General features: G+C 42.1%; 1 protein-coding gene across 2 annotated transcripts in view; it reads left to right on the top strand.

Moving 5' to 3' along the window:
* The window catches only part of PI4KA (phosphatidylinositol 4-kinase alpha), a 168,707-nt gene that overhangs the window by 111,609 nt on the left and 29,740 nt on the right, over nt 1-27,358 (top strand). For both annotated transcript variants that reach the window (XM_089653173.1, XM_089653172.1), the window contains 13 exons: nt 5,721-5,877; nt 5,965-6,092; nt 9,919-10,077; nt 12,572-12,723; nt 12,852-12,959; nt 13,104-13,231; nt 18,925-19,080; nt 19,232-19,311; nt 19,717-19,910; nt 22,243-22,333; nt 22,450-22,617; nt 23,388-23,441; nt 26,843-26,963. In XM_089653173.1, coding sequence (XP_089509299.1) covers nt 5,721-5,877; nt 5,965-6,092; nt 9,919-10,077; nt 12,572-12,723; nt 12,852-12,959; nt 13,104-13,231; nt 18,925-19,080; nt 19,232-19,311; nt 19,717-19,910; nt 22,243-22,333; nt 22,450-22,617; nt 23,388-23,441; nt 26,843-26,963 — 1,696 coding nt within the window. The remainder of the gene's footprint in view (nt 1-5,720; nt 5,878-5,964; nt 6,093-9,918; nt 10,078-12,571; nt 12,724-12,851; nt 12,960-13,103; nt 13,232-18,924; nt 19,081-19,231; nt 19,312-19,716; nt 19,911-22,242; nt 22,334-22,449; nt 22,618-23,387; nt 23,442-26,842; nt 26,964-27,358) is intronic.

Here is a 27,358-nt window from a genome sequence, read left to right as displayed (position 1 = left end):
AGCAGCTGACACAAAACTCCTTACCAAGATGAGTGAATACATATAAATATAAAGTGCAGCACTCTCCCTAAATTAATTATATATAAATATAAAGTGCACACTTGGCTAAAAAGTGCTCTACACAATGACACAAAGTACTAAACATATGTGCAAAAATTGTGCATTTACAAATATGTGCATTAGCAAAAAATTGTGCAACCCGTGTACTTCAAAATGAGAATAAAGTGCAATAAAAATCACTCCAATCATCTGTTAAAAATAATGATAAATCCAAAGTAAGATTAAAGTGTCCAAATGCAACAAAAGGACTAGCAGTCTTCATGCATGTGTCACACGTGTCCACACTGTGTGAATCCAAACTTTAGCCGTGATGGCCCCTCACCTCCTTGCCAAGACCCTACAGGGTCAGCTCGCTTTACAGCAGGACACCCTTTAGATGGCTCACCAGGACCTTCCCCGCCTCTTACACTCTAACAGCGATCTCCTCCAGTATCCCAGTCTTCAATGATATACAGTAAGATTTCTGCTTGTTTTCAAATACTTTTTTCAACCTTTGTTAGTAAATCTTGTCAACTTCAGCTCACATGACCCAGAGAGCCTGTGCGACCTGCAGGAAGGATCAAAGTGCCAGCTGTAGATACTTGTGTTATCCTGATGAAACTTCTCTGATAGGGATTAGTGCACCATCAATGGTGGGTCTTGGCAAGGAGGTGAGGGGCCATCACGGCTAAAGTTTGGATTCACACAGTGTGGACACGTGTGACACATGCATGAAGACTGCTAGTCCTTTTGTTGCATTTGGACACTTTAATCTTACTTTGGATTTATCATTATTTTTAACAGATGATTGGAGTGATTTTTATTGCACTTTATTCTCATTTTGATTGCACTTTATTCTCATTTTGAAGTACACGGGTTGCGTAATTTTTTGCTAATGCACATATTTGTAAATGCACAATTTTTGCACATATGTTTAGTACTTTGTGTCATTGTGTAGAGCACTTTTTAGCCAAGTGTGCACTTTATATTTATATATAATTAGTTTAGGGAGAGCGCTGCACTTTATATTTATATGTATTCACTTAACTTGCTATGGGGGCACCCAAATAAGACACTGCTCTACATGTCCATTTACACATAGAGCTATGGCTTGCCCCCCCCCCCCATTGGATTACTGATTGTGATTGACAGCAAAAGTAGCAAAAGCTTCTACTCATGTGCTGGATGATAGACTCCACAGTAACTAGAACCAGACATGAGATGCCTAGGAGATGCATGCCTTGCTGCCCTCAACGAACCAGGGGAATACAAATGAACTGCATGCAAAGAGACAAAACAGAGGGCACACAGGCCTTGTGCATTAACATTACCTTTAAAAAATAATTTATTGTATAAAAAATGGTAATATACTCACAAAGGATAAAATGTCAAAGGCACATCATATGAAGTACAGCAAGGTCCAGTCACACTGGATAATATCTGTAATGGGATCAATAGACCTCCAACTGGCTGACGTGTTTCAAGGCCTTGCCTCTTCCTCAGAGCCTGCACTCCTGGCCCCTCCTTCCTGCCGAGTGACCCCGGAGCAAGCAGCTTGCTATGGGGGCACCCTAGCAAGCTCATTTATGAGCCGCTGCTCTGCATGTCCATTCACACATAGAGCTTTGGCTTGCCCCAACTCCCCCCCATTGGCTCACTGGCTGTGATTGACTGCAGCAGTAGCCAATGCCTCCCATTGCTGTCTCAGCCAATGAGGAGGGAGAGTCTTTGGACAGCTGGGGCTTTCGTGCACATTGCTGGATCGCAATGGGGCTCAGGTATGTATTAGGGGGGTTGGGGGGACTGCATGAAGGTAAAACACCTTGAGCATTTGCAACCACTTTAAGCTTCCTTGTTATCTAAGAAATATTTCAGGACAGGTTCACTTTAAGGTGCACAAAGATATTGTGTCTGCATGCCTGACTGCAATCTGCTATAAAGTACATTCTAAGATAACAATATTAGTCCTGCAAACATGCCAGAGGCACTTGTTTTTGCAAAGGATGAAAAAGAGTAAATTATCTGCAGGGCTGTTGGCATCAGAAGCATATTGTAGGGGGTGCTGGAACTTGTACGTCTTGCACAAAAACCTGAAGATATTATCCACCTGTCATTCTCAGGGAGATATCTGCCTGTCTATCGCCAGTCTTAACGCTCCAGACAAAAGTTTCTACTTTCTTGTCCTTTGAGAGGCACAGAAATTCTTAGATTTTCGGGTTTATATTGCTGCCTATAGGAGAAATAGACTTTGGTAAAAATAAAAAGGCAACACAGGATAATTTCTCCCTCAACCATCCTGCCTAATGAACTCAAGAGAGTGTACATGTTTTCTTGAAATCTGCCGTTATCTCATTTGGAAGATTTTTTTCTACGATCGATAGCTGCTGCTGGATTCATGCTGGATGTGTTGAGTCCTGGAAGTCTCTCCAGTTAACCAACAAGATGCATGTTTTCCCAGTTTTTACTGGTGTTCTCTCTGCAACTGTCCTGCACTATCTGCAGCTACTGGTAGTTTCAAGCCAGATCTGGAAATCCTAGAAAGCTCTTCAGTTAACCAAGCAGCAGGGGTTTTCAGTTTTTAATTTGAGCTGGTGTTTTCTGTGACAGCCCTGCAGTCAGCAGTGATTAGTTGTCTGTGTTCCAGTTCACACAGGACTCCGCTATTCAGGTCAGGCCAGTATGTCTGGGGATTCCCTGTGGAGTTATCGATCCAGAGCTGTGGCAGTTTTTCTGTTCTTGTCTCTTCAACTCACTGTTGCAAGTTCCTAACAGGTTTATGTTTGAGGTCCCTCTGTTTTCATTTCAAAGGCTACGTATATATTGTCTTTTGGCATCTGTTGTTATTTGACCATTTTGTGGGGGGATTTAAAGTATATGAACCCTCACCTTGTAAAACAACCCATTTAGTTTAAAATAGAAATCAAAGGTAAAACATTTATGTGTACATATAAAAAACATAAATACCTTTTTTTTTTTTTTTCTTTCTTTCTTTTTAAGTGATTTCATACCCTCTGTTCTCAGTTGCATAAAGAGCTGGGGACGGAGAAACAGCAGGACACTGGTCTGTGAATGGCTGTGCAGGGAGAAGCGTGTCAGCACAAGTCTATTAATTGGAGGAGAGCAGACTGAGTTCTCAGCATAGATAGAAAACTGACCACGTTGTGCTCTTGCCTAGTGTGGTCAGTTTATAATAGGAAAGCAGAGGGACTGGCAGGAACACCAGGGTTTTTACACATACTTTCTCATACAAGTATATGGTACAGCAGGCACGTATTTTGAATATGGAATGTTGGGTTGACATATTCTATAACTTCTTGTTGTTAAGACTTGCTTTATGTAGTTTGCAAGTTATTTACATGGAAGAGCCCTCTTTATTTTTCTGCTATGGGACACGCAAGGAAAAGTTGCTATTTTTCTTTTCTTGCCTCCTCCCTTCTTCTCTAGTAGCATTTGATTATATGGCTCTAAAAAAGAGAGAGAGCAAGTGCCTGCATGCACATATGGATTCTCAGCTTCCCTCCCTCCTATGTCATTCTGGGGTGGAGTTATTGTGTGTCTGCCACTTCAAACATCAGAGGTTGAGAGAAGGAAATGAAATGGCTGAAGATGACATTCTGAGATAATTGAAGCTCTTTGGTTGGCCCCACCTCCTATACAATAAGACTTGGTACCCTATTTGTTTTATTGATATATGTAATTTATTTTCATACAGTGAGAGGGTTATGCATTAATCAAATCTTGCTGGGGACACTATGGGGTTTATTTACTAAAGCTGGAGAGTGCAAAATCAGGCTTGCTTCTACATAGACTGCTCAGTCACCTTTGGGAATGTGTTACATGTAACACGTTTCCAATGCAACAGCCACTGGCCTATTCCCCCCTGTGACAGCAGTACAGGGAGAAGTTCCCTGTACTAGTTATCACTTTTTTAAATAATCATGGCCTTGCAGGGCTCCACTACATGGCCACGTCATTCATTCACAGAGTTCTGTGAATGAATGAACTACAAGTTCCGACAGCCTTAGCGGCTGTGTGCTTGTAGTTCTCAATGAACTATCATGGTGCTGTGGAGCACTGTGGTAGTTCATTGAATTTTCCTATCAGTATATCTGCTTGCCCGTACATCCCGTGTGGGCAAGCAGATATACTGAAAGAACTGCAGGAGACCTGCATGGCACCAGCAACCTGCTGATTGCTGGTGCAATGCTTTACAGGCCCCAGAAACAAAAAATAATAAATGTACATATTTTTTACCTGCAAAAAAATGTGCATTTATTATTTTTTGTCAAAAGGTGAACTTCTCCTTTAAGGGTGGTAACACATTTTGCATCTCTGATACTTCGGTTCAGAATAGGGTTTCTGATGGGTTACAAACTGGAGTTACGCTCCTTACCTGCACTTCCATTTTCATTTCCATCCTTTGTGTGTCAGTGCACACTTTAGCTGATCTCATTGAAGCCTTTGAGGGCTTTCTTTACTTTTGCCACAGTTGTTGTGGCAAAACAGTTTATATCAGTTTATCTAATCTATTCACCATTCTCATACCCAAAGGGGATCCTTTTTTGTTTTTATTCTAGTCCAGAAAATTTGGAGAGTATCAATAGGTTATATCCATCTCCCTGCACCATGGTGACTTTCTGGTTTCTGTTGACTTAAAGATTGTGTACCTACATGTCCCCAGTTTTTCAGCACATCAGCATTTCCTTCGCTTTATTGTGCAGCCTTTACATTAACAGTTTGTGGCCCTACCCTTCAGCCTCTCATCTGTGCCTCAGGGGTTCACCAAGGTGCTGTCCCCGGTTTTATTCCCCCTGATTGTGTAGGATACTTAGTCGACCTTCTGCTGAGAGAACAGTCGACGTGGAACATTTTGGACAGCGTAGCTTTGACTGCCCAAGCATTCTAGAGGTTTGGATGGATACTGAATCTTTAGAAATTGTCGCTTGAATGGACTCTTGTTTGGAGTATTTTTTGTCTAGTCCTAGACACAACTCGGGCCAGAATGTTGCTTCCACAGGTGAAATTTCCGACTCTCGGAACTAACTTTTCCAGTGCAGAAGTCATATGACTTTCAGCTGTTGCATTAGGTTTGGGCCTGATGATAGCCTCTTTTCGAGGTTGTCCTATTTTCCCTGTTTAATTCCATACTTCTACAGTGCAACTTTTTGTTGTGGAACAGGTCCGACAAATCCCTGGACAGACCTGGGGAATCATCCTTTTCATGTTTTCTGGAAGGTCTTCATCACAGATATCAGTTTCTCTTGCTGGAGGTAGGGGTGGGGTGGGAGTTCCTAAGCACCTTTCTGATGCTTGTGATTTGGTCACTGGAAAAATCCTGTCTTCCAGTCAACATCCTGGAACATCAGGGCAGAACCAGATGTTTCCCTGCAGCAAGACTGGTAGTTAGGAACATGCAGTTCTGCCCAGGACAGGATCCAGTCTTTTGTGCTGTCTACATCTAGGTGTAGACAATTGGCTGAAAGTCTTCCTTTAGCAACAGCAACTGGATTTGGGAGAGTGGGTCACCACTCCTGGAGGTGTTTCAGGACCTGTGTTATGGGTGGGTGATCTGTTATTAATGATAAGGCTATGGCTGGGTAAATGCACACCATGTATCATTTGTATTTGTTGTATGTTGGCATGTAAAGAAAATCCAAATTAGTTTTTTTCTTTTGTGTCAGGTTGCTGGCATGATCGAGTTTTCTAATGCTACTGGTCGCACGTCTGACCTGAATAAACTAATGATGAAACACCTGATTGATGCTCTGGACTCGGGGCTGCCAGAGTCCTATACACAGGTCATGTTCAAGCTGACAGCCTTGCTCATAAGCAGTAAAGGTAGGATATATTTGTGTAGCTGTAACTGCCTTTATAACAAAACCACACAATGTATGAATGTTATGAATGTTTGTTTTTCCCCAACAGAATGTGATGCTCAGCTTTTGCACCATCTCTGTTGGGCTCCACTTCGCATGTTTACTGACCATGGGATGGAGACCGCTATTGCCTGCTGGGAATGGCTTTTGGCAGCTAAGAATGGGATTGAAGTGCCGGTAAGGTGTCAAGTGCTATCATGTTTACTTTGCTGGTTGATGTCCTCCTGGAGATTTAAAAAAAAAATAATTAATTTTCAGTCCGGAGCTTTCTCCTGCAGTACATTTTTTTTTTTTTTTTGCTCAATATCCCTCAACAGGGAAGACTAAGGAAAGACTGTGTGTGATTGGAGTCATGGCTCTGCCATAGTGCTGATGTCACAACATTCTACTAGTGTAGGATTTGCTCTCAAGTGTTAGTATATCACTATGCATATTTTTGCACAGAGACCACCATTTGAGAATAGTCTTTTAGAAGTGTAAAGATTTGGACATCTATTAATTTATGTGTCATCACGAACACTTAGTAACTGGATGAATTTTCACAGTGTGGAGGACTTTTTATTGCATCTGTTGGGTAATTGCTAACAGTGGTTTGTGAGCACCAGCTTTAATGTGTGGAGTACCGTTTGCAGCATTTATGTATTAATTTTTTTTTCATGTTTTTATATACATGCACTTAAAGTGGTTGTAAACCCTCTCATATACCCAGTGAAGTGAATAGTCTCAGATGATACACAGAGATGAAATAAATCATCCTCCATGTGTTTTACATGTTTATCTGCATTCTTCTCTTTTCTACATCCCTTCAAAAGTGTTGAATTTATCCTTCTGCATCTAACAGTAGCACAGAGGAGGGGGCGGGGAGCTGCAGTTGTAACTCTTGTACAGTGTGTGAGAGCTGATTGGAGGAAAGGGACACTCCCCCTTTCACATACATGCAGAGCAGTGTTGTGAATAGACAAGCTATTTGCTCAGCTCTCCTCCCCATCACCATTTTATCTCTGGTGTCATGACAACTTGTCAAAAGTGACAAATGCCTATAACAGACAAATGAAGCACCAGAGAGAAATGGTACTTAGAGCTTTGGAGAGAGACAAGTAAGCACTACAGATACAGTGGGGATCGAAAGTTTGGGCACCCCAGCTAAAAATTTGTATTAATGTGCATAAAGAAGCCAAGGAAAGATGGAAAAATCTCCAAAAGGCATCAAATTACAGATTAGACATTCTTATAATATGTCAACAAAAGTTAGATTTTATTTCCATCATTTACACTTTCAAAATAACAGAAAACAAAAAAATGGCGTCTGCAAAAGTGTGGGCACCCTGCAGAATTTATAGCATGCACTTCCCCCTTTGCAAAGCTGAGACCTGCCAGTGTCATGGATTGTTCTCAATCATCGTCTGGGAAGACCAGGTGATGTCAAGCTCAAAGGTTTTAAATGCCCAGACTCATCTGACCTTGCCCCAACAATCAGCACCATGGGTTCTTCTAAGCAGTTGTCTAGAAAACTGAAACTGAAAATAGTTGACGCTCACAAAGCTGGAGAAGGCTATAAGAAGATAGCAAAGCGTTTTCAGATGTCAATATCCTCTGTTCGGAATGTAATTAAGAAATGGCAGTCATCAGGAACAGTGGAAGTTAAAGCAAGATCTGGATGACCAAGAAAAATATCAGACAGAACAGCTCGCTGGATTGTGAGAAAAACAATTCAAAACCCACGTTTGACTGCACGATCCCTCCAGAAAGATCTGGCAGACACTGGAGTTGTGGTCCACTATTCCACTATAAAGAGATACTTGTACAAATAATGGTCTTCATGGACGAGTCATCAGAAGAAAACCTCTTCTACGTCCTCACCACAAAAATCATCGTTTGAACTTTGCAAATGAACATATAGACAAGCCTGATGCATTTTGGAAACAAGTTCTGTGGACCGATGAGGTTAAAATTGAACTTTTTGGCCGGAATGAGCAAAGGTGCGTTTGGAGAAGAAGGGGCACAGAATTTAATGAAAAGAACCTCTGTCCAACTGTTAAGCATGGGGTTGGATCAACCATGCTTTGGGGTTGTGTTGCAGCCAGTGGCACAGGGAACATCTCACGAGTAGAAGGAAAAATGGATTCAATAAAATTTCAGCAAATTTTGGATGGTAACTTGATGCCAATGTGTGAAAAAGCTGAAGTTAAAGAGAGGATGGCTTCTACAAATGGATAATGATCCTAAACACACCTCGAAATCCACGAGGGATTACATCAAGAGGCGTAAACTGAAGGTTTTGCCATGGCCTTCACAATCTCCTGACCTTAACATAATTGAAAATTTATGGATAGACCTTAAAAGAGCAGTGCGTGACAGACAGCCCAGAAATCACAAAGAACTGGAAGACTTTTGTAAGGGAGAATGGGCAAAGATACCTCAAACAAGAATTGAAAGACTCTTGACTGGCTACAAAAAGTGTTTACAAGCTGTGATACTTGCCAAAGGGGGCAGTACAAGATATTAACTCTGCAGGGTGCCCAAACTTTTGCAGATGCCATTTTTTTGTTTTCTGTTATTTTGAAATGATGGAAATAAAATCTAACTTTTGTTGACATATTATAAGAATGTCTAATCTGTAATTTGATGCCTTTTGGAGATTTTTCCATCTATCCTTGGCTTCTTTATGCACATTAATACAAATTTTTAACTGGGGTGCCCAAACTTTCGATCCCCACTGTATATGTGCTTTGTTCAGATTTCATGACTGAGGTTTACAGCCACTTTAAGTTTTTCTCAGGTATCCAATATATATAGAAGGTTTTTAGGTTTTGTTTAGTATTTACAGCTTTGGTTAGCACTGTACCTTATACGTTTTTTTGGGTACTATTAGCCTTTCGCTACCTGTAATCATGAAGGCTCCTTGCTGGCAGAACACAATAGTGCTGCGGGAGGGATTCCCTCATCAACACTGTCTGTGGTGGAAGAAAAGAAAATCGATTCATTTATGACCTGTCTTAGTCTTTTGCTACTGCCTCACTGTCCATTGATAGGCTTGGACAGGGAGGTGACCTAACTGTGTTGCTAACTGCAGTATAGAAAAGTCAGAACACCAGGCTGGTTGTACTGCCTGGCAGGACTGTGTAAATCTCAAGACCAGATGGACAGAAATACAAATGCTTTGTGGGCAATGTAACATGTTACACCCATATTCAGGGTGTAATGTGTTATGAACAGACTGGCCCCCTTTCCCTGTTGTGACAGCTAGCGGCGGCTCTTCTGCCTGCTAGCTTTCAAAATTTTTTTACAAACACGGTCGTGTAGGGATCTGTCCACCTAGCCACATATTTAATTTATGTTGTTCTGTGAATGAATGAACTACAAGTCTCCACAGCCTTAGCGGCTGTCTGCTTGTAGTTCTCAAACTACCACGGCACTGTAAGGTGCATTGGTAGTTAATTAATTCTACCTGTCATTATATCTGCTTACCCATACATCCCATATGCGCAAGCAGATATACTGACAAGTCCTCAGGAGACCTGCATGGCACCAGCGATCTGTTGATCACTGATGCAATGCTTTAGAGGCTCCAGAAACAAAAAAATAAATGCAAATTTTTTTACCAGCAAAAAATGTATTTTATTTAATTTTATATTTTATTATTTTTTGTAAAAAAGTGAGCGTATTCTTTAAGCCTTTCCTCTATTTCAACATGCATATATTAACTTGTTTGTTTATTTTGCTGTTATTTTGAAGCACAGGTAGCACCTTCATGTCGTTCAATGTGTGTTGCTGTAAAACAAGGTTGCCACTAGAAATGAAGTGCCATTCCCAAGCTAAGGCAACATCAGTATTATTAGTTTAAATAAACTGTCTTTGTGTCCTTCCATTTGATGAAGCAGAGAGAGAAAAATCACTGTATGAGTGTGAAAAGATTGCAACGGTTTTTTAAATTCTAAAAGTTATATCATTGGCATCTTGTATGATACCTCCTTATCTGCTAACGCATATTGTATTGTGACAGTTCATGCGGGAGATGGCTGGAGCTTGGCAAATGACAGTAGAGCAGAAGATTGGAGTGTTCTCACCTGAGCTGAAGGAAGCTGATCCCCTGGCTGCCTCGGAGCAGAGCCAACCTCATCCATGTCCACCGGAAGTGAATCCGCACTATATATGGATTGATGTAAGCAACATAAATGTAACTGTTTTATAATTTAATTATGTTCACGGTTCTTACTGCTTTAACCACTTGCCAATCGCGCTATAGCCGAATGATGACTACAGCGCGGTTGTCCAGTTCTGGGAGGGTGTCATATGACGTCCTCCAAGAACACGCCCTCCCGCGTGCCCCCAGCTGCACGCACCCGGTGATCTCCATGATTGCTGTGTCCTATGGACACAGCTGATCACGTGATGTGGCAAACGGCCATTCACAGCGGCTTTTTTACTACGTGATCAGCTGTGTCCAATGACACAGCAGATCACTGGGTAAATACAGTTGTCGGTTATCGGCTGCACTTTCCTCACGCTGTCACAGCATGAGGAAAGTACTGCCGATAACTGGCAATTGTCAGAGAACAGATCAGCACTGATCGTCAGGGCACTCCACTTGTGCCACCCAGCAGTGCCACCCACCAGTACCCAGCAGTGCCACCAGTCAGTGCCATCAGTCAGTGCTGTCCATTTGTGCCACCTATCAGTGCCCATCATTGCTGCATATCAGTGCAGCATCATCAGTGCCCATCATTGCTGCATATCAGTACAGCATCATCAGTGTTGCCTATCAGTGCACCATCATCAGTGCTGCCTATCAGTGCAGCCTCATCAACTCATATCAGCGAAGGAGAAAAATTACCTGTTTGCAAAATTTTATAATAGAAACAAAAAATTTTTTTGCTCTTTTTTTGTTTATAGCGCAAAAAATAAAACATCCAGCAGCGATTAAATACCACCAAAAGAAAGCTCTATTTGTGTGAAAAAAAAATGATACAAATTTCATATGGGTACAATGTTGCATTGTCATTCAAAGTGCGACAACGCTGAAAGCTGAAATTTGGCCTGGGCAGGAAGGGGGGTATAAGTGCCCAGTAGGCAAGTGGTTAACAAAAGGGAAATCTGGATACTAGAAATGACTGCACAATTGCTCTTTGCACTTCCCGCTTCAATAATACTAAAGCTCACAGTGCAGTTTTGAACTGACTGTGTAATCTCTGTGTAGTCTCCTTTAGATTACCAAAACTAGGTAATACGAAGGCCTACCTAAACTATTCAATGAATTTGTATTAAATCGGACAGACCTTATACAACACAGCTGTTGATTGATCTAAAGGAAATTGTGCAGTCAGATTGTAACTTGTGTGAGGTTTAGATTGTTTTATGTGTTAAGATAACATAAACAGGTAAATAGAGGGTTCTGTGTGCTACATATCTGCTTTTACATGATCCTGACTGCATAGTGGTTCAAGAGTAGTCCTGCCACAATAATGTAGTCAGATGAATTATTTCTCTAGTCTTTGGACTTGCATCTCTGCAGCAAGAATTATTTTTAATGTTGGCTATGATTGAGGAGGAGTAGAATATCTGTTGGATTTTTTGTTGCTGTCTGAGAATTCTTTAGATTGACTTCCCCTTATTTCCTGACAATGGTTTTACCTCAGAGGAAGTGAGGGAAAATCTCCGACAGCAGCACAGACAGAAATAAAAAAACTTTTTTATTAGTAGAGTAGAAAAAGCCGTAAACCCATATCAGATTTTGATTGTCGTCTGAGTTATTGCTGCAGCTTTCTCTCACTCACTCCTTGTCTGGTGAAAAAGCTGTCATCTTGACAGTGAGGGGGAGATAACTTTAATGAAACCCCAAAAAGTAATATTAATGTGGAACGTCACACTTTCAATCAACATTGACTATTTGTAATCCTTATGTTGCTAGCATTAGTAAATAGATAGGAAAGTATATCATATTTACTTGTTTTAAACTTTGTTTTGACTCATGAATCATCCGCTCTTACTCAACATGGCCACTGCCAGAAAGCATGGAGACATGGATAAATGGGGGAATTTTCTTTGAATATTATAAATTAAATAGCATTTCTGGTTTATGGTGCTTATATGCAGTGCAGTTCCACTTTAACCTGATTGGGCTTCTAATCTTTTCCTATTTTATCCAATTTTTTTTTTGGCTGGACGTGCTTGCTTCACTCGGGTTAGAACAAACAAATACTCTAGCTGCTGACTTTTATGTAACAGGTACTTACCATTCCCTGGAGTCCAACACTGATTTTCCTGCAACTGATTCTTTGTTGGGCTTCCACGTTCTGGTGCCATCATCTTGGATTTGTGAGCCAGCTGTTACTCCCTGACATCAGCTACACACTCACAGACCGCTCCCCCACTGCGCATGCAGTGAGACTGGTCCTGCAGCCTCCTGGGACATGTTTCGAGTCTAGAAGGTGGGCTAATGCAGGTAATTCTCCCCTAAGCGAGGGTTAGGAAGTAGATGTGGGTACCTGTTAAAGAAATGGTACCCACTCCCTAAAAAAAGATGGTGCAAATGTGTTAAAGGCTGGAGGGAGGAAGTGAAAGCCGCACTTTCCTTTTTCCTTTTCCTTTCTTGGGTGATGGTCCACTTTAGGGATTCAGTGAATGCCTGGAAAACATTTTTTATCTTATTGTTTTAGTTCCTGATGCAGCGGTTTGAAATCGCTAAGTACTGCAGCTCAGACCAGATCGAGATATTCTCTAGCCTTCTACAGCGCTCCCTCTCTCTGAATATTGGAGGATCAAAAGGCAGCATTAACAGACATGTGGCAGCCATTGGTCCTAGGTTCAAGTAAGTTCTCTTAGTCTTATTTATATTAAGGGAACAGATTGAATATGGAAATAGCTTTTATTTATGCAAGTTGCCATATATATTATTTGACCTTGCCAGTTTTCTGAAGCAATATCTCTCCACTTCAGGCTGTTGACCCTTGGGTTATCATTACTGCATGCAGATGTGGTCCCAAATGCCACCATCCGTAATGTTCTTAGAGAGAAAATATATTCCACAGCATTTGATTACTTCAGGTACATAGAAATGTTTGTTTACCTGTTTATTCTTTTTTTTTTTTTTTTTCTTGTGACCATGCTTATAAAGACAGCTCAACCTAAAATAGGTATTGTTTTGTCAGACATATTTAAAATCATATTGTGTGCTTTCTCAATGGATAGTTCTTCGCCTAAATGCCCAACACAAACGGAGAAGCAGCTGAGAGAAGATATTAGCATCTTGATAAAGTTTTGGACGGCTATGTTTTCTGATAAGAAGTATCTTACTGCAAACCAGTTGGTTCCTCCAGGTGAAAAACTTTGCTAAATAAAACCTTGTGTTGGAGCTCCTTTCTGTTTAACGTATTTTACACTTGATGTCGATATATTGGATAAACCATACATTTTACACAACTGTTGAAATTTAAAACACAAATTCTGGCAATAACTTACCAGTTATTTGACCAGGATGAAATGAAGATTCATGAATACATTTCCTATAGTATGAATGTACAGTACAGTGTATAGAGTACAGTAGTCTCGGGAATATAGTCAGTGTAGTTCCTGGCATGTACTGTGTAGTACAATATGGGGGAATTTCCCTCAAAGTGTAGAAGTTTGTGGTATATGGCATTTCATTGCCAGCGGTCAGTGGAAAAGTGCCTAGTTACATTTGCAGTGGCCAATAAACTTGTGGCTGTCAGTTGAGAAGCATGTGATGCAGTGGCGACAGGCAGTGGGAAAGTATCAATACAGTGATCATTAGCAAAGACGTACACCAGTCCAGTAGAGGTCAGTGTAAAAAGTGCAATGAAAAGAAAATAAGTGCGAATGTGAAAGTCTTAACACAAGGAGTGTTCATAGGATGGTGAAAGCGTGACACAATCGGGTCAGCATACAGTGTTGAAAACGGGTCCTGTTGTTCAGATGGTGTCAAATTATTTCAAGCGATATTCCATGTGGTTTTATCAGTGCGGAAGATTAATAAAAATGCGCACTCACCAGATGCGCATAATCAAAGCGCAATTTGTTGAACGGTGTACTACAACCGGGAATCAGCAGGAAGCCCCCTTTAAACGGACCAGACAGACAGCGTAGGAAAGGATCCCTCCTCTGGGCATGAGACTCCTCTGCAACCGCAAATCCACTGGGGTCCTGAGGATCATTAGCTCAACAGAGAGCCAAAAAGGAAACGCCCTTGGGTGATCTAAACCCGGTGGGAAAAGAGGGTTGTTAATAATTGGGTGCAAAGGCAGAAAAGGTGACATCAGACCACTGGAGTAACGTACCGAGTCCTAGACTTGTAAGCCATGGAGCAACATCGGACTCAGTGCCATAGGGTGCAGGGAAGGGGGAAGCCATAGGAGCGTTGACGTTGTGATAGGGGCACAATTAGGTAGTTCAACAGGACCCAGGGGGGAATGTCAGAAGAGGCGTGCAAAATAGACAGTGGGGCAATTTGGCTCGCCTGATAATACTTAGTTACATTAGGCACCCCAAGACCACCCTGGAGTCTATGAGCAAAGAGCGTATTTCTGGATACTCTGGGGTGCTTATCGGCCCAGATAAAATGCATAAACTTCGCCTGAAGCAACTGAAGAAAATGAGGGGGAACCCGCACTGGGAGTGTGTGAAAATAATATAACAATTTTGGCAAGATGGTCATTTTCACCGAATTAACCCGTCCTATCCAAGACAGGTGTGGAAATTGCCAAGAATGACTAAGAGTAGATAGAGAGCTAAGCAATGGATAATAATTTGCAGCAAAAAAAGGAGTCATAGGTGGGGGTCAAGCGAATGCCTAAGTATCCAAGAGAAGAGGAAGCCCATTTGTAAGGGAAGTGGGATTGTAGGCGCAAAACCAAATCTGAAGCAAAGTAATATTGAGAGCGACAGTCTTATCCAAGTTAATACGGAGACCCGAAATCAAGGAAAAGCACTCAAGAACCTGTTGCAAATTAGGAAGCGTCGTCAGGGGGGTTAGTAAGAGTCAGGAGGGCATCGTCTGCAAAAAGGTTCAGCTTGAACTCCTGTCCCGCGTAAGGAACCCCCGATACATTGCAGTCGGTCCAGAGTGCTAAAGCCAGCGGCTCAAGCACCAGGATAAAGAGCGCCAGGGACAGGGGGCAACCCTGTCTCGTCCCTCGCCCAGTAGGAAAGGGATCTGAAAAATACCCAGCGTATTTAACGGAGGCCGAAGGAGAAGAAAACAAGGCTTGAATCCAAGAAAGAATAGAATCCCCAAAACCCCAACGAGACAGCACAAACCGCAGATATTCCCAGGATAGAGAATCAAAGGCTTTATATATGTCTAAGGACAGTAAGAATCCCGTGATTTTCCGCTGTTGCAGAAAATGTATAAGATGGACCACCTTACGAATGTTATCACCCACCTGCCTCCCAGGGACGAACCCTACCTGGTCCCTGTGGACCAGGCTACGCAAATATTTGATGCGAAAACTAAGGATCTTGCCCGATATCTTCAGGTCTTCATTAAGAAGAGAAATGGTCCGGAAAGCTTGCGGTTCCTGTACATCATCGGTCGTCTTAGGAATCATGGCGATATGCGCTCTGAGCGCATCTGGAGAGGGCAAGGAGCCCTATCGTAACTCATTAAAATAGTCATCCAAAAAGGGCGCCAACAGGGCTGAGAATTTCTTATAATAGAGACCGGAGAAGCCGTCGGGACCTGGGGCCACGGTGGATCGTAAAGATTTGATAGCTTGGAGCACTTCCGGTACAGTGACACCGGCGTTGAGGGCCACCTGTGCTGCCTCGGTTAACCCAGGAAGTCGGAGATTTTGAAAGAATGCCTCTGCTTGAGCCACGGGGAAGGGATCTGGTTTAGCGTAGAGACGCGAAAGGAAGTCTGAGAAACGGAAAACAATCTGCTGGGGATTAGAAGTACAGCTACCTGTGGGAAGTCGCAGTCGGATCGGTTTATGGGGTTTCCCCACAGAATTGAGTTTCGTGGCCAGCATTGGGCCTGGCTTATTAGCACAGGAATAAAATTTGTGATTGGTCCAACGCAGGGCCCGTTCCGCCTCCGAAGAGGCAAGTAGGTCCAACTCTGCCGCCAGACCATCCGTAGCGCGTTTATGGGCCGTGGATGGAGATGACTTCCAACGCGCATCCGCAAAGGCCAGGAGAGAATGAAGCTCCAAAAGTCGGCACTCCCAGACCGCCGCCAGCTGTATAACATGACCCCGCACCGTGGCCTTATGCGCCTCCCATAGGGGCACAGCCGAAGAGACCGATCCAGAGTTTTCCGTGAAGTATGTTCGTAAGAAAAATTCTATTTGTTGGCAGGTAGTCTGAGTGGTCAATAAAGAGTCATTGATGCACCAATGAAAAGGGCGCCGTTCTGACCCAGAGAGGGCAAGGAGGAGTACCAAGGGATCATGGTCTGACCAGGGTGAGGAGGGAATAGTTATCCGCCGGACCAAGGGAAGCTGCTGAACATGCATATATGGTCAATTCTACAAAAACTGTCATGAGGATTGGAATAGAATGTAAAGTCGCGCTCAATTCAGTGAAGTTCCCTCCAGACATCCGCCAGCCCCGCCGTCCGCAAGAGAGAGCGCATACGTTCCTCCAGCACGAAGTCGTGAGAAGGGGCCGCCCCCCGTGCGTAATGCCTATCCAATGTGGAATCCAAGGTAACATTTGAATCTCCGAAAACAAGAAGAAGACCCTTGGAGTGTCGGGAAACAATGGTGCAAAGATGCGAAAAGAATTTATGCTGAAAACGATTAGGCGCGTAGTAAGAGACAAAAGTAACCTCCTGAACCAAGAGGGTGCCTTGCAGAAGCAAATATCTGCCTGTGGGATCCGCTATTTTCCGAGCACAGACAAAAGGGAAATTGCGTTTGAAAGCTATCAGTGCACCCCGACGCTTCTCAGGACCCGAGGCCGTATAAAAGGTGGGATAGTGAGGTGAAAGATAACGTGGAGCAGAGGACTGAGAAAACCTGGTCTCTTGTAAACATACCACGTCAATTTGTTGCGATTTGCGGTGATGAAAAACTTTAGCCCGCTTCTGAGGCGAATTGAAGCCTTGACCATTTTGTGAATGTATTTTCAAAAGGGGCGAGGCCATGGCGGCATCAGCATAGCACGCTCAACAAAAAAAGCATAAAGCAGCCAACAATTTCTACTCCAACTGGCGATCGGACCATGGCGTCCCGGAACCCTGCATTAAAAAAAAAAAAAAACAGAGAAGAAAAAAAAACAAAGAAAGAAAAGAAGAAAATGACAGAAGAAGTATATACAACAGTGCAATCGTGTCACGCCAGTGGTGACGTGCATCCTACACTCGAAGGATAACAGTTAGGGGTGGCTCTACCACCGGACACATGGCTGCAAATGGAAAGATCAAAAACATAAGCCCTCAGGGGGCAAAATGAACATAATAGAACGGGGTACCAAATAAGGACACTATGAGTTCCAAGAATCAAGAACCTTCGTGATGACCTCCCCATAGAAACCCGGAGAACCATGGGGGCCAACCGCCTCCTACCCAACCGGGCCTACCAGGTCAAACTCCCACCCCGGAGCCCAAGGGAACCATCACCCTATGCCACGAACGGACACCCGAATAACATCACCCGGACCCAAAATAGGCTGCAACAGCAGAAAGTCATAATCCTTAAGTCCAGGAGGAGACCTCCCCCCACCAGGGATGGAACCCAAGAGAGCAAGCTGGATTAGTCCCAACCTGGAATGCTAACAAACCGGGAAAGCCCAAGGGCCAAACTCACGGTCCCGTCAGAGAAGTCCATTGGTGAAACGATACGTGGGAGGTCCAAGATACATCTTCAGCCCGGAGAAGAACAGGAAGGACTTGATTGCGAAGGTGTCTGAGGGAGGGCCCTGTTCCTGTTGGACGACTGCTCCCAGAGGACTATCCAAGAGGATAGTTTCCTTAGTGTGGTAATAAGTAAACTTGATGATAATGTCCCTCGGGGGCCCATCCGGCCGTCTGGGGCCCAATGCACGATGTATGCGGTCAAATTCGAGCCGGCCAATGGGGATAGCGGGCGTCAGCTCCTGAAACAGAGCAGTAGCGGTGGAAGTGAGATCTGCGACCGTTTTCGGGATACCCCTTAAATTGCCATGGCGGGATCGGTTTTCGAAATCCTCAAGCCGTAGCATGGCGTCCGCCAATTCTTTCTTGAGGTCTCACAAATCCTTTTCGTGATTTTCAATGACCGTGGCCACAGCGTACATTCTATCCTCGAGATCGTTCGTCCGGTTGCCCAACTCCCAAATTTCTTGCGAAAGACGGTCGGCCAGCTTGGAGGTAGCGGATGACAATTCCACCTGCAGCATGGATTTGAAGCGGTGCAGGAGCTCAACATCCCGCAAGGATGGAATAGGAGACTGCATGGATGTCTCTGCTGCCAGGTCTTCCATACCGCTAGGATCCACGGGTAGCGGCGGCGTGGGAACCGAAATCGAGTCCGGGGCTTCATTTGCGCCCTCCGGCGGGAGTCGCGAACTCACGGCCGGGGTCCTGGAAGCCTCCGGTGGCCGGCCCAAAATCAAGACCGCGGCTTCAGCCGCGACCTCCAGCGGGTAGGCCGCAAATTCCGGCGCGGCCCGCCGGGTGCTGGAGGCGTGGGTGGATGGTGTTTTTTTGCCCATTGGGGTACCTGGAGGACAAGGGGCCAGCGAACAAGCAGGGGGACCCCCCCTGAGGGTCACAAATCGGCCGATGTGTCCAGGGGCCGAGGGAGAAATTCAAAAGGCAGCCATCATGGCCGCTGCTCACGAGCCTCTTTGTTTTTGATAAAAAGTGCAATGTTACAGTGGAGGTCTATAAACAAATGTTTTGATGTGGTTTGTGGAGAAATACACTGGTACTGTGGCATTTAGGAAACTATAACTTTTTCAGGGATGACTGGCCTGTAGCAAAAGCCTGCTGGATAGCTTGTTCTCTAGAAATTATTATAGTCCCTTAACTGCAAGTGGTTAATGTATAGAATATTATTTTCTTCTATAGATAATCAAGATCCTTCAGTAAATAGCTTGTCTGTGATTGTGGATGTCACTCGCAGCAATTTGGATGTGACAGTGGGTTCTCGACAGCAGACCACACAAGGATGGATCAACACATACCCATTATCCAGTGGCATGTCTACCATCTCTAAAAAGTCAGGTTTGTAAACGCTACTATTTTTTATTAAAAAAAAAAATATATATATATATATCTCACTGTGGTACTGTGCCATGCGTTGCAAGAAAATACATCTTCTGTTAGTCAGTGCTTTTATACCTCAGATTGTAAATTAGGACGTTACTCTTCACAGGGCTGACAAAGAAAACAAACAGAGGGACACAACTCCACAAATATTACATGAAAAGGAGGACTCTTCTCTTATCTCTGTTGGTATGTGGCTTGTTTCTGACTTTTTGTGTTGTTTGACTATATTAAGTGCGTGTGTGTGTGTGTATTTGTTTGTGTGTTTCAGGTGCATGTTTGTGCATCTCATTATGTGATTAGTATCTCAGTCAGGGTCCACTACATGCCCTCATTTAGACCTCTACTACGTTGGAGATTTTGATTGGAATTACTGCTGTTTCCCTGCAACTAATTGTTGAGTTTGTAACAAAGCAAACATTATATGCTACAAGGGTCACAGGGATCTACACTAATCCCAGACCCTTGAAGCATTGAGCAATCTGCAATTATCTTTTGTTTTTTTTCAACTAAATCTCTTTTATGTGGCCTAACTTTTGCTGGACATTTTGTAATAGCTATTTCAAACTGTTACTTGTTTGTTCTTTTTTTTAGGCTACAGAGATTGACCGACTAACCACCTGGTACAACCCTCTCTCTTCTCCTGAGTTAGAGCTTGATCAGACAGGAGAAAACAGTGTGGCAAACTGGAGATCAAAGTACATCAGCCTGAGTGAGAAGCAATGGAAAGACAATGTGAACTTAGCCTGGAGCATTTCCCCTCACTTGGCAGTCCAGTTACCAACAAGGTGAATGTAACTTAATAACTATATAGATGCTGATGTGCCTAGTGTAAGGAGGGACAGGTTCAAATGGTAATGGCAGTGGTAAACCATGCAGGTGACAGGAACACCCAGGATTAGTCCAAGTAGGACTGTCCTTCACTTATTTTCAACAAGGAAGTTCACAAAAATAGCATCAGTGCAGGTGTGCTTTCCACCCAGCAACGGGCTCACAGCATAAAGAGTGAAAGAAAGAGAGCCTTTAGTATCAGTAAGCACAGATATAAAAAGGCTTGACTAATGAGGTTTGGCTAACAGGTAAGGTCCGGACCCAGGACAGGGAAGCTTTATCACGCCCAAACCACCACAAAGCTTCTGGTCTCCAGGACACAGACTAGAATTTATGATCAATGTTTGTTTCCTCTATTGCAGACAGAAACCCCAGGCTCCTTCACCATGTGTAAGTGAGAAACGTAGGCGATACGTATACACCATCCACAATCCTGCCAGCCAGTGACTCATACAAATTAAAATATTTGTTGGACTCGGGAGATGCACAGGCTATGGGCTCTCTTTCTGTGCATTACTTGTTCCTGTAACTCACGGAAATGGTCATGCTCCTTAATTATTAAAGAAAAAACATCTTAAGAAAAATTTGTAAGCTGCTCACCATCCTATGAAAGTGCTAGATCTCTAGCTGTCCTGTTAATCCTTTTTACTTTCACTGACCTTGGGCACTTGTGCAGTTAGAGAAGACAGAACTCCTTCTCTTGTTTCGGGTTAATGATTCAGAAAGTATTGGAGCCACCAAATCAACAGTACAACCAAGCAGCTAGCGTTCTCAGAAGGAGAAGGGAGAATGGCAGCTTGTTCTTTTTGTATGCACAGATCTACTCAAAAGTAATAAACCCAAACGTACACAATAAAGGTGATGCACTCTCCTCTGATCCTTTAGAATATACCCCATTGCTCAAACTTCAGCTTGACCTTCATTCTTGTGAAGAATGTAATTACACCCCAAGGTTTGAGAAGTTTCCTCCCACAGCTAAAAACTTCTAAACAATTGAAATTCCATAAGATAGTTAACTTTGGTAGCCATCTAGTGATCTGATCAGAACATGTAGGTCCTGTACTCTAAAATCTCTCTGCAGACTAGACTGTAGTTGAGTAATTTGCTCTGATCTAGAAGAATTGGGCAGTACAGTAAAGCCTGAGTGGTTAATGTGCTGCCCTGTTTTGCTGGGGATCATAGGTGGCTGATATTAAAGTGTTACTAAACCCAGGACCCTGTATTTACTATATCTGGTCTCCCACAGTACACATAACATGGAAATGCAATTTTAGTAATTATAAACTACTAAATACCTTTTCTCATCATCAGTTTATAGCAGTCTTGGGACCTCTATCAGTGTCCAGTTGAACACTGGTTAAAGCTTGTAGGAGGAGCTTTCATTCTGCTCTGACTGTCCTATGACCCTGCATAACCCCTGACCCTCTGTCTGGACATTGCTGATTGGCCCTGAGCTAATCAAATGCACCCTCCCAAAGAAAAAAGCTCTCTAGCAATATACACTAAACTGAGCATGTGCAGAGTGACTCCTAGAGCTCTGTACTATCAGCAAATGGATTGGGGACAGTAGAAGAAGGGGAGAATCAGAGAAGACAGGATTAAACAGCCTTTTTACACAATGCAGAGGTTTAACCCCTTAGGTTCCACAGTGAGTATAACAAGCATGCTTTATTGCATATACATACTGATTTTACTGTTGTGGGTTTAAGAACACTTTAAGAAATATTCATGTTATTATTTTCTCAGATGTACTGTATGTATATATTTTTTTGGATCTACAGCCATTCTTTTTTTGTAGTTCTAAATAGAGATATAGAGTTATAACCTGCAAGTTTGTATTTCTGTTTGTGTCCACAAGGGGAGATTCAGCCTTTGTTTGTTCATTTAACTGAGGCTGAAAGTGAAGGTCCATTTGCCACAGGACCAGGAGTAGAATGTCCAATGGGGACATTTGTTGTGGTAGCAACTATTTCTTTCCCTCACTTTGAAGTGATATCCTCTCATTGCCTATTGTGTCTACAGCACAGGACCTAAGTGAAATATCCCCAATAAGGATCAGATGACAACAAAAAGCTGACAATTATTCTCCAGTCTATAAAATAAAAAGTGTTTTTCCTTTAGGTATACTTGCTATAGACCCAGGTTTGCTGCCTAGATTGTATGTAGAATTATCCCTCTCTTAATATATATGACAAGATTTCATAGAAGTGTAATAGATTATAACCTACTAGTGATGTTTTTTATGGTATTACTTGCTAGTGTCATTTACCACTCAACACTTATTTGCAGATTTAAAAACACCGAAGCAATTGGAGGAGAAGTGACTCGCCTAGTGAGACTGGATCCAGGTGCTGTCAGTGACATCCCTGAGGCTATAAAAGTAAGTGTTTTGGTGTTCTGAGTAACATCTTATTGTATTCATGTTTTGTAAGCACTTTTTTTAATGAATTTCATATAATGGTTTTAGCGCAAATCATCATTCTTTTTGTCTTGCAGTATTTGGTAACGTGGCATACGATCGATGCCGACGCTCCTGAACTCAGCCACATTCTTTGCTGGGCACCAACTGATCCACCCACCGGACTTTCTTACTTTTCCAGCATGTATCCTCCACATCCACTAACTGCACAGTATGGAGTCAAAGTTCTACGATCATTCCCTCCGGTATTGTATTAGTAAACTTTCTCTCTTGAGCTTATGGTCGGTGGCTCAGTACATTTACTTTTCTAATTACCTTGGCTAATGTTTGTATTCTTATCCAGTATTTCATAGTGCAATTATTTACTTTAAACTGCAACTTTATCCAAAACTTTTATGTTTTGTTTTGGAAAACATATGAGTGGGTTAGAACTCAGATTTTACATTGTGGTCTCCCTTCCCATTCGGGATCCACAGAGACACAACAGGAAGTAAGTAGAAAGCAATGCTATATCCCCCAGCTGTCACTAAAACAGGTTTCCTCATTGGAGGATACCTAAGGATGTCCCTTCTACTCCTGTTCAATTATCAAGTGTAAAATTTTGGATTTCCACTCCACGAGCTTGCACCCAGAGTCTGTAAGAGATGAGGGTACAGGGAAAATGAGGGGCGCAACATATTAATATAGCTATGTGGTGTACGCTAAAATCTCACACCAGCCCAGCATGTGCAAGGAAAATAATTTTTTTATTTTCATAATTGATACATAATCATGTACCAGGTACTTAGTGGCTTTGAGAGTTGCATATAACTTATCTGCATGTATCTCTGGATCCACTGATAATTCTGACTAGTGGCATATGCTTTTTTTTTTTCATCATCTGTTGTTTCATGTTCACATTTGTTTTTCAGTTTATCGAAGTATTTCTTACAAACCAGCCTTAGTTTTCTTTTTTTCCCTCTCCATTTCCCTTTCTTCATATTTTTTCTTCATAGTTTTTTTCATTGTCTTACAGGATGCCATCCTATTTTACATTCCACAAATTGTTCAGGCTCTGCGGTTTGACAAGGTGAGTGCTATTTCTTGCATTGAAGGTCTATCCCACCATTACTTGCTATTCATCTCTTTCTGAGTATCCTTGTATACAGAAGTTTGCTTGTAATGTATTGTTGTGCTATATGATATATATCATAAACAGGACTGTCCTGTCTTGAGGCCACATTTTCATTAAAGCAATTGAAACTGTATAGGAAGCTATAAAATATAGCTTTTGCATTAAACCCCTAGTCAAAATCTTAAACATCTGTCCTATAATTGGAAAGTATGTGATTAAAAGGTTTAAAAGATTAAAAGTATGTAACTTAAAAGGTTTGTTCATGTTACTTTTCTGCTGTATTCTGTAATCCACTAGCAATCTAATCAGATGTTTTCCCTTTCAGCAGAGTTATTAGAAAGTGGTTCCATACTAACTAAATTTATAAACTGCCCAATGTTTCACAATCCAAAGCTATGAATATATATGCTTTTATCTGAACTTTGGGTCTTCCGAGCTGCTTAGCTTGCAGTAGTCACATGGCTTGTTGTGGAAGTTATAATGCCTTGTACTTCAAAAAGTAAATATAATCACTTTTATTATAAGTCTATTTAGCTGAGGGATGGTGGTGTTTTGATGTTATAAGAACTATATATATAGTCTACTTTGAAGAAAACCTGTCATAAAAGAGATATGTAGGCGCGGTAGAGCACCTCCTGACCATGGGTGTTACCTGTCATGCTGATCCTTTCTTTAGTACTTTCTAAATCGGTGACCTAGGAACACATTTGTAGATAAGAAGTTCTGAAGTAAAATATAAATACTATCTTTTCGATGCTCCCTCTACCACCGCCAACAGTGCAACAACATATATCAGCAAATGTCCACATATGAGTCCATATATAGTGCTTTTCCAATATATAGTGCTTTTTCAAACGTTGAGGACTATTCCACTTTGCTGATTATTCAATCCAGGAACCTCAAATCAGGATACCTCAAAAAAATATAAACTCAATATAGTGCATTATCATTACAACAGAGAAAAACACTCGTGAAAACTAAAAGTGATTCCTCCTAAACTCCCACCCGTGACAAATCAGCACTCCAAAAAAGTGATTTAGTGCAACACTCCACAACCAGTGTCACCATCCAAATAAACTGAATACCATTACCCTCTCATGGAAAATCACATGCATCCAAATGAAATAGTGCCATCTTTCTTGTGATATAAAATACCATTACCCTCTTCCAATGCAGACCAAGCAAAAACTCCTTCAAGGCAGTCCAAAGATTCCCCCTCTCCGGAAGCTTCCTACTGCTTCCAATTCACCTTCCCCGTTCCTCAAAGGGGCAGACAATACAAGACTCAGTGGAGTATATAAAAAGGATTTCACAAATTTATTCACAGCTTACATAGAGACCGCCAGCGTCCATCCTCTCCCACAGTCCATAAGGTTGAACTCCAGAATTCAAGATGGCCGTGCCGCTCCTTCCGGTTTGAAAAATGTATTGTTACGTCCTTACGTCACTGACGCGTTTCGTCACTTCCGACTTTTTCACAAGGGTTCCGGATCTCTAATGTGCGGCTCCTCTTATCCTACTCTCAGCACTGGCAAAGAGAGCGAGCCTCCATCTTAACTAATGGCAACAACCACCACTTCCTATGCCTTCTAGATACGGCTTTAATATACGGAAAGGCGGACTATACCACTCATAAGTGGTTAGTAGGATGTGATAATTTGTTGTTGTAATATTCTTGAACAATAGGGGGAGTAGGAGGGTTGGTGGATATATTCCCTATATTCATATGATTGTTTTTAGGTAACTAGAGTATAGTTATCTATAGGAGTATTTTATTGGGAAAATAAGTGTACGTTTTTATTTAGAATTGGTTTTAAATACGATTGTAGTCCGCCTTTCCGTATATTAAAGCCGTATCTAGAAGGCATAGGAAGTGGTGGTTGTTGCCATTAGTTAAGATGGAGGCTCGCTCTCTTTGCCAGTGCTGAGAGTAGGATAAGAGGAGCCGCACATTAGAGGTCCGGAACCCTTGTGAAAAAGTCGGAAGTGACGAAACGCGTCAGTGACGTAAGGACGTAACAATACATTTTTCAAACCGGAAGGAGCGGCACGGCCATCTTGAATTCTGGAGTTCAACCTTATGGACTGTGGGAGAGGATGGACGCTGGCGGTCTCTATGTAAGCTGTGAATAAATTTGTGAAATCCTTTTTATATACTCCACTGAGTCTTGTATTGTCTGCCCCTTTGAGGAACGGGGAAGGTGAATTGGAAGCAGTAGGAAGCTTCCGGAGAGGGGGAATCTTTGGACTGCCTTGAAGGAGTTTTTGCTTGGTCTGCATTGGAAGAGGGTAATGGTATTTTATATCACAAGAAAGATGGCACTATTTCATTTGGATGCATGTGATTTTTCCATGAGAGGGTAATGGTATTCAGTTTATTTGGATGGTGACACTGGTTGTGGAGTGTTGCACTAAATCACTTTTTTGGAGTGCTGATTTGTCACGGGTGGGAGTTTAGGAGGAATCACTTTTAGTTTTCACGAGTGTTTTTCTCTGTTGTAATGATAATGCACTATATTGAGTTTATATTTTTTTGAGGTATCCTGATTTGAGGTTCCTGGATTGAATAATCAGCAAAGTGGAATAGTCCTCAACGTTTGAAAAAGCACTATATATTGGAAAAGCACTATATATGGACTCATATGTGGACATTTGCTGATATATGTTGTTGCACTGTTGGGGGTGGTAGAGGGAGCATCGAAAAGATAGTATTTATATTTTGTTTACACTTTTAAGGGTGAGAGTGATACTTTTCGTAGGGAAATTTAGAGTTTGTATTATATCTAAGTTCTGAAGTAACTTACTGTATACTTGTACTGGCATGTTGCAAAACAAAAAAAAATGTAATCCATATACAGCCAGGTAACCAGCATTTTCATAAGGAGGCCTCAAAGACAGCCTATACATTTCTTTTATGAAAAACATCCTTTAAGCAAACCACTGGTGGCCTACACAAACATCATAGAATTCTATTTCAGCAGTGTTAAGCTGTCCACAGATGGTTTGATTTTTTTCTTTCAGCCAGTGAACGGAACAGGCATGAAAAAAAAACAAACTGGTTCCTCCATACACAGAAACAAAGTGGATAAAGGAAACCACCCCCCTCACCCCCTGCCTCTGCCAGGACATTGTATCCTGACAGCAGGCCTCCACTGATCAACAATAGTTTTCCAGCTTGTACGATTGACAGAAGCTAATCTCTCAATGAACTTCTGTAGAATAGGGAAGGCCACACACTGATCGAAATTTGGCTGGTCCTTGCTGGACTGACCAAAACCATCAATGGCTAACTTTATTGTAATGTGTGTTGCTTTGGATTGTGGATTTTAATGACACAAACTTTGTTGTACACTCAGATGGGTTATGTCCGGGAATACATACTATGGGCAGCTGCAAAATCCCAGCTTCTTGCTCATCAGTTTATATGGAACATGAAGACCAACATTTTTTTAGATGAAGAAGCACACCAGAAGGATCGTGAGTAAATGATTACTTTGTTTTCTTTGTACAAAATTATCTCAAGAGAATTTAACCTTTGCATTAGAGAGAATAATATGTTCTATGTACATCATGTATCTTAATCTCCTATTATTTTTGTTTACAAACTGGTCTTTTTGGTAAAAGCATACAAATGGTAAGATGTAGACATACAGTATAGAGCAGGGGTGGGCAAACTTTTTGACTTGAGGGCCGCAATGGGTTCATATATTGGACCCGGGGGCCGGACCAAGAGTAGATGAATGATGTGTATGTGTCATCCATAGTAAGTATAGTAATATTCCCCCATAGTAAGCATAGTAATTAATCCCCCATATAGTAATTCATCCCCCATATAGTAATTCATCCCCCATATAGTAATTCATCCCCCATAT

Source organism: Staurois parvus, unplaced genomic scaffold, assembly GCF_062004578.1.
Source record: "Staurois parvus isolate SC_StPar_1 unplaced genomic scaffold, SC_StPar_1.0 ptg000704l, whole genome shotgun sequence".
NCBI classification, from domain to species: domain Eukaryota; kingdom Metazoa; phylum Chordata; class Amphibia; order Anura; family Ranidae; genus Staurois; species Staurois parvus.
Note: the sequence above shows the minus strand (reverse complement) of the source record. Positions and strands in the feature narration are given on the sequence as shown.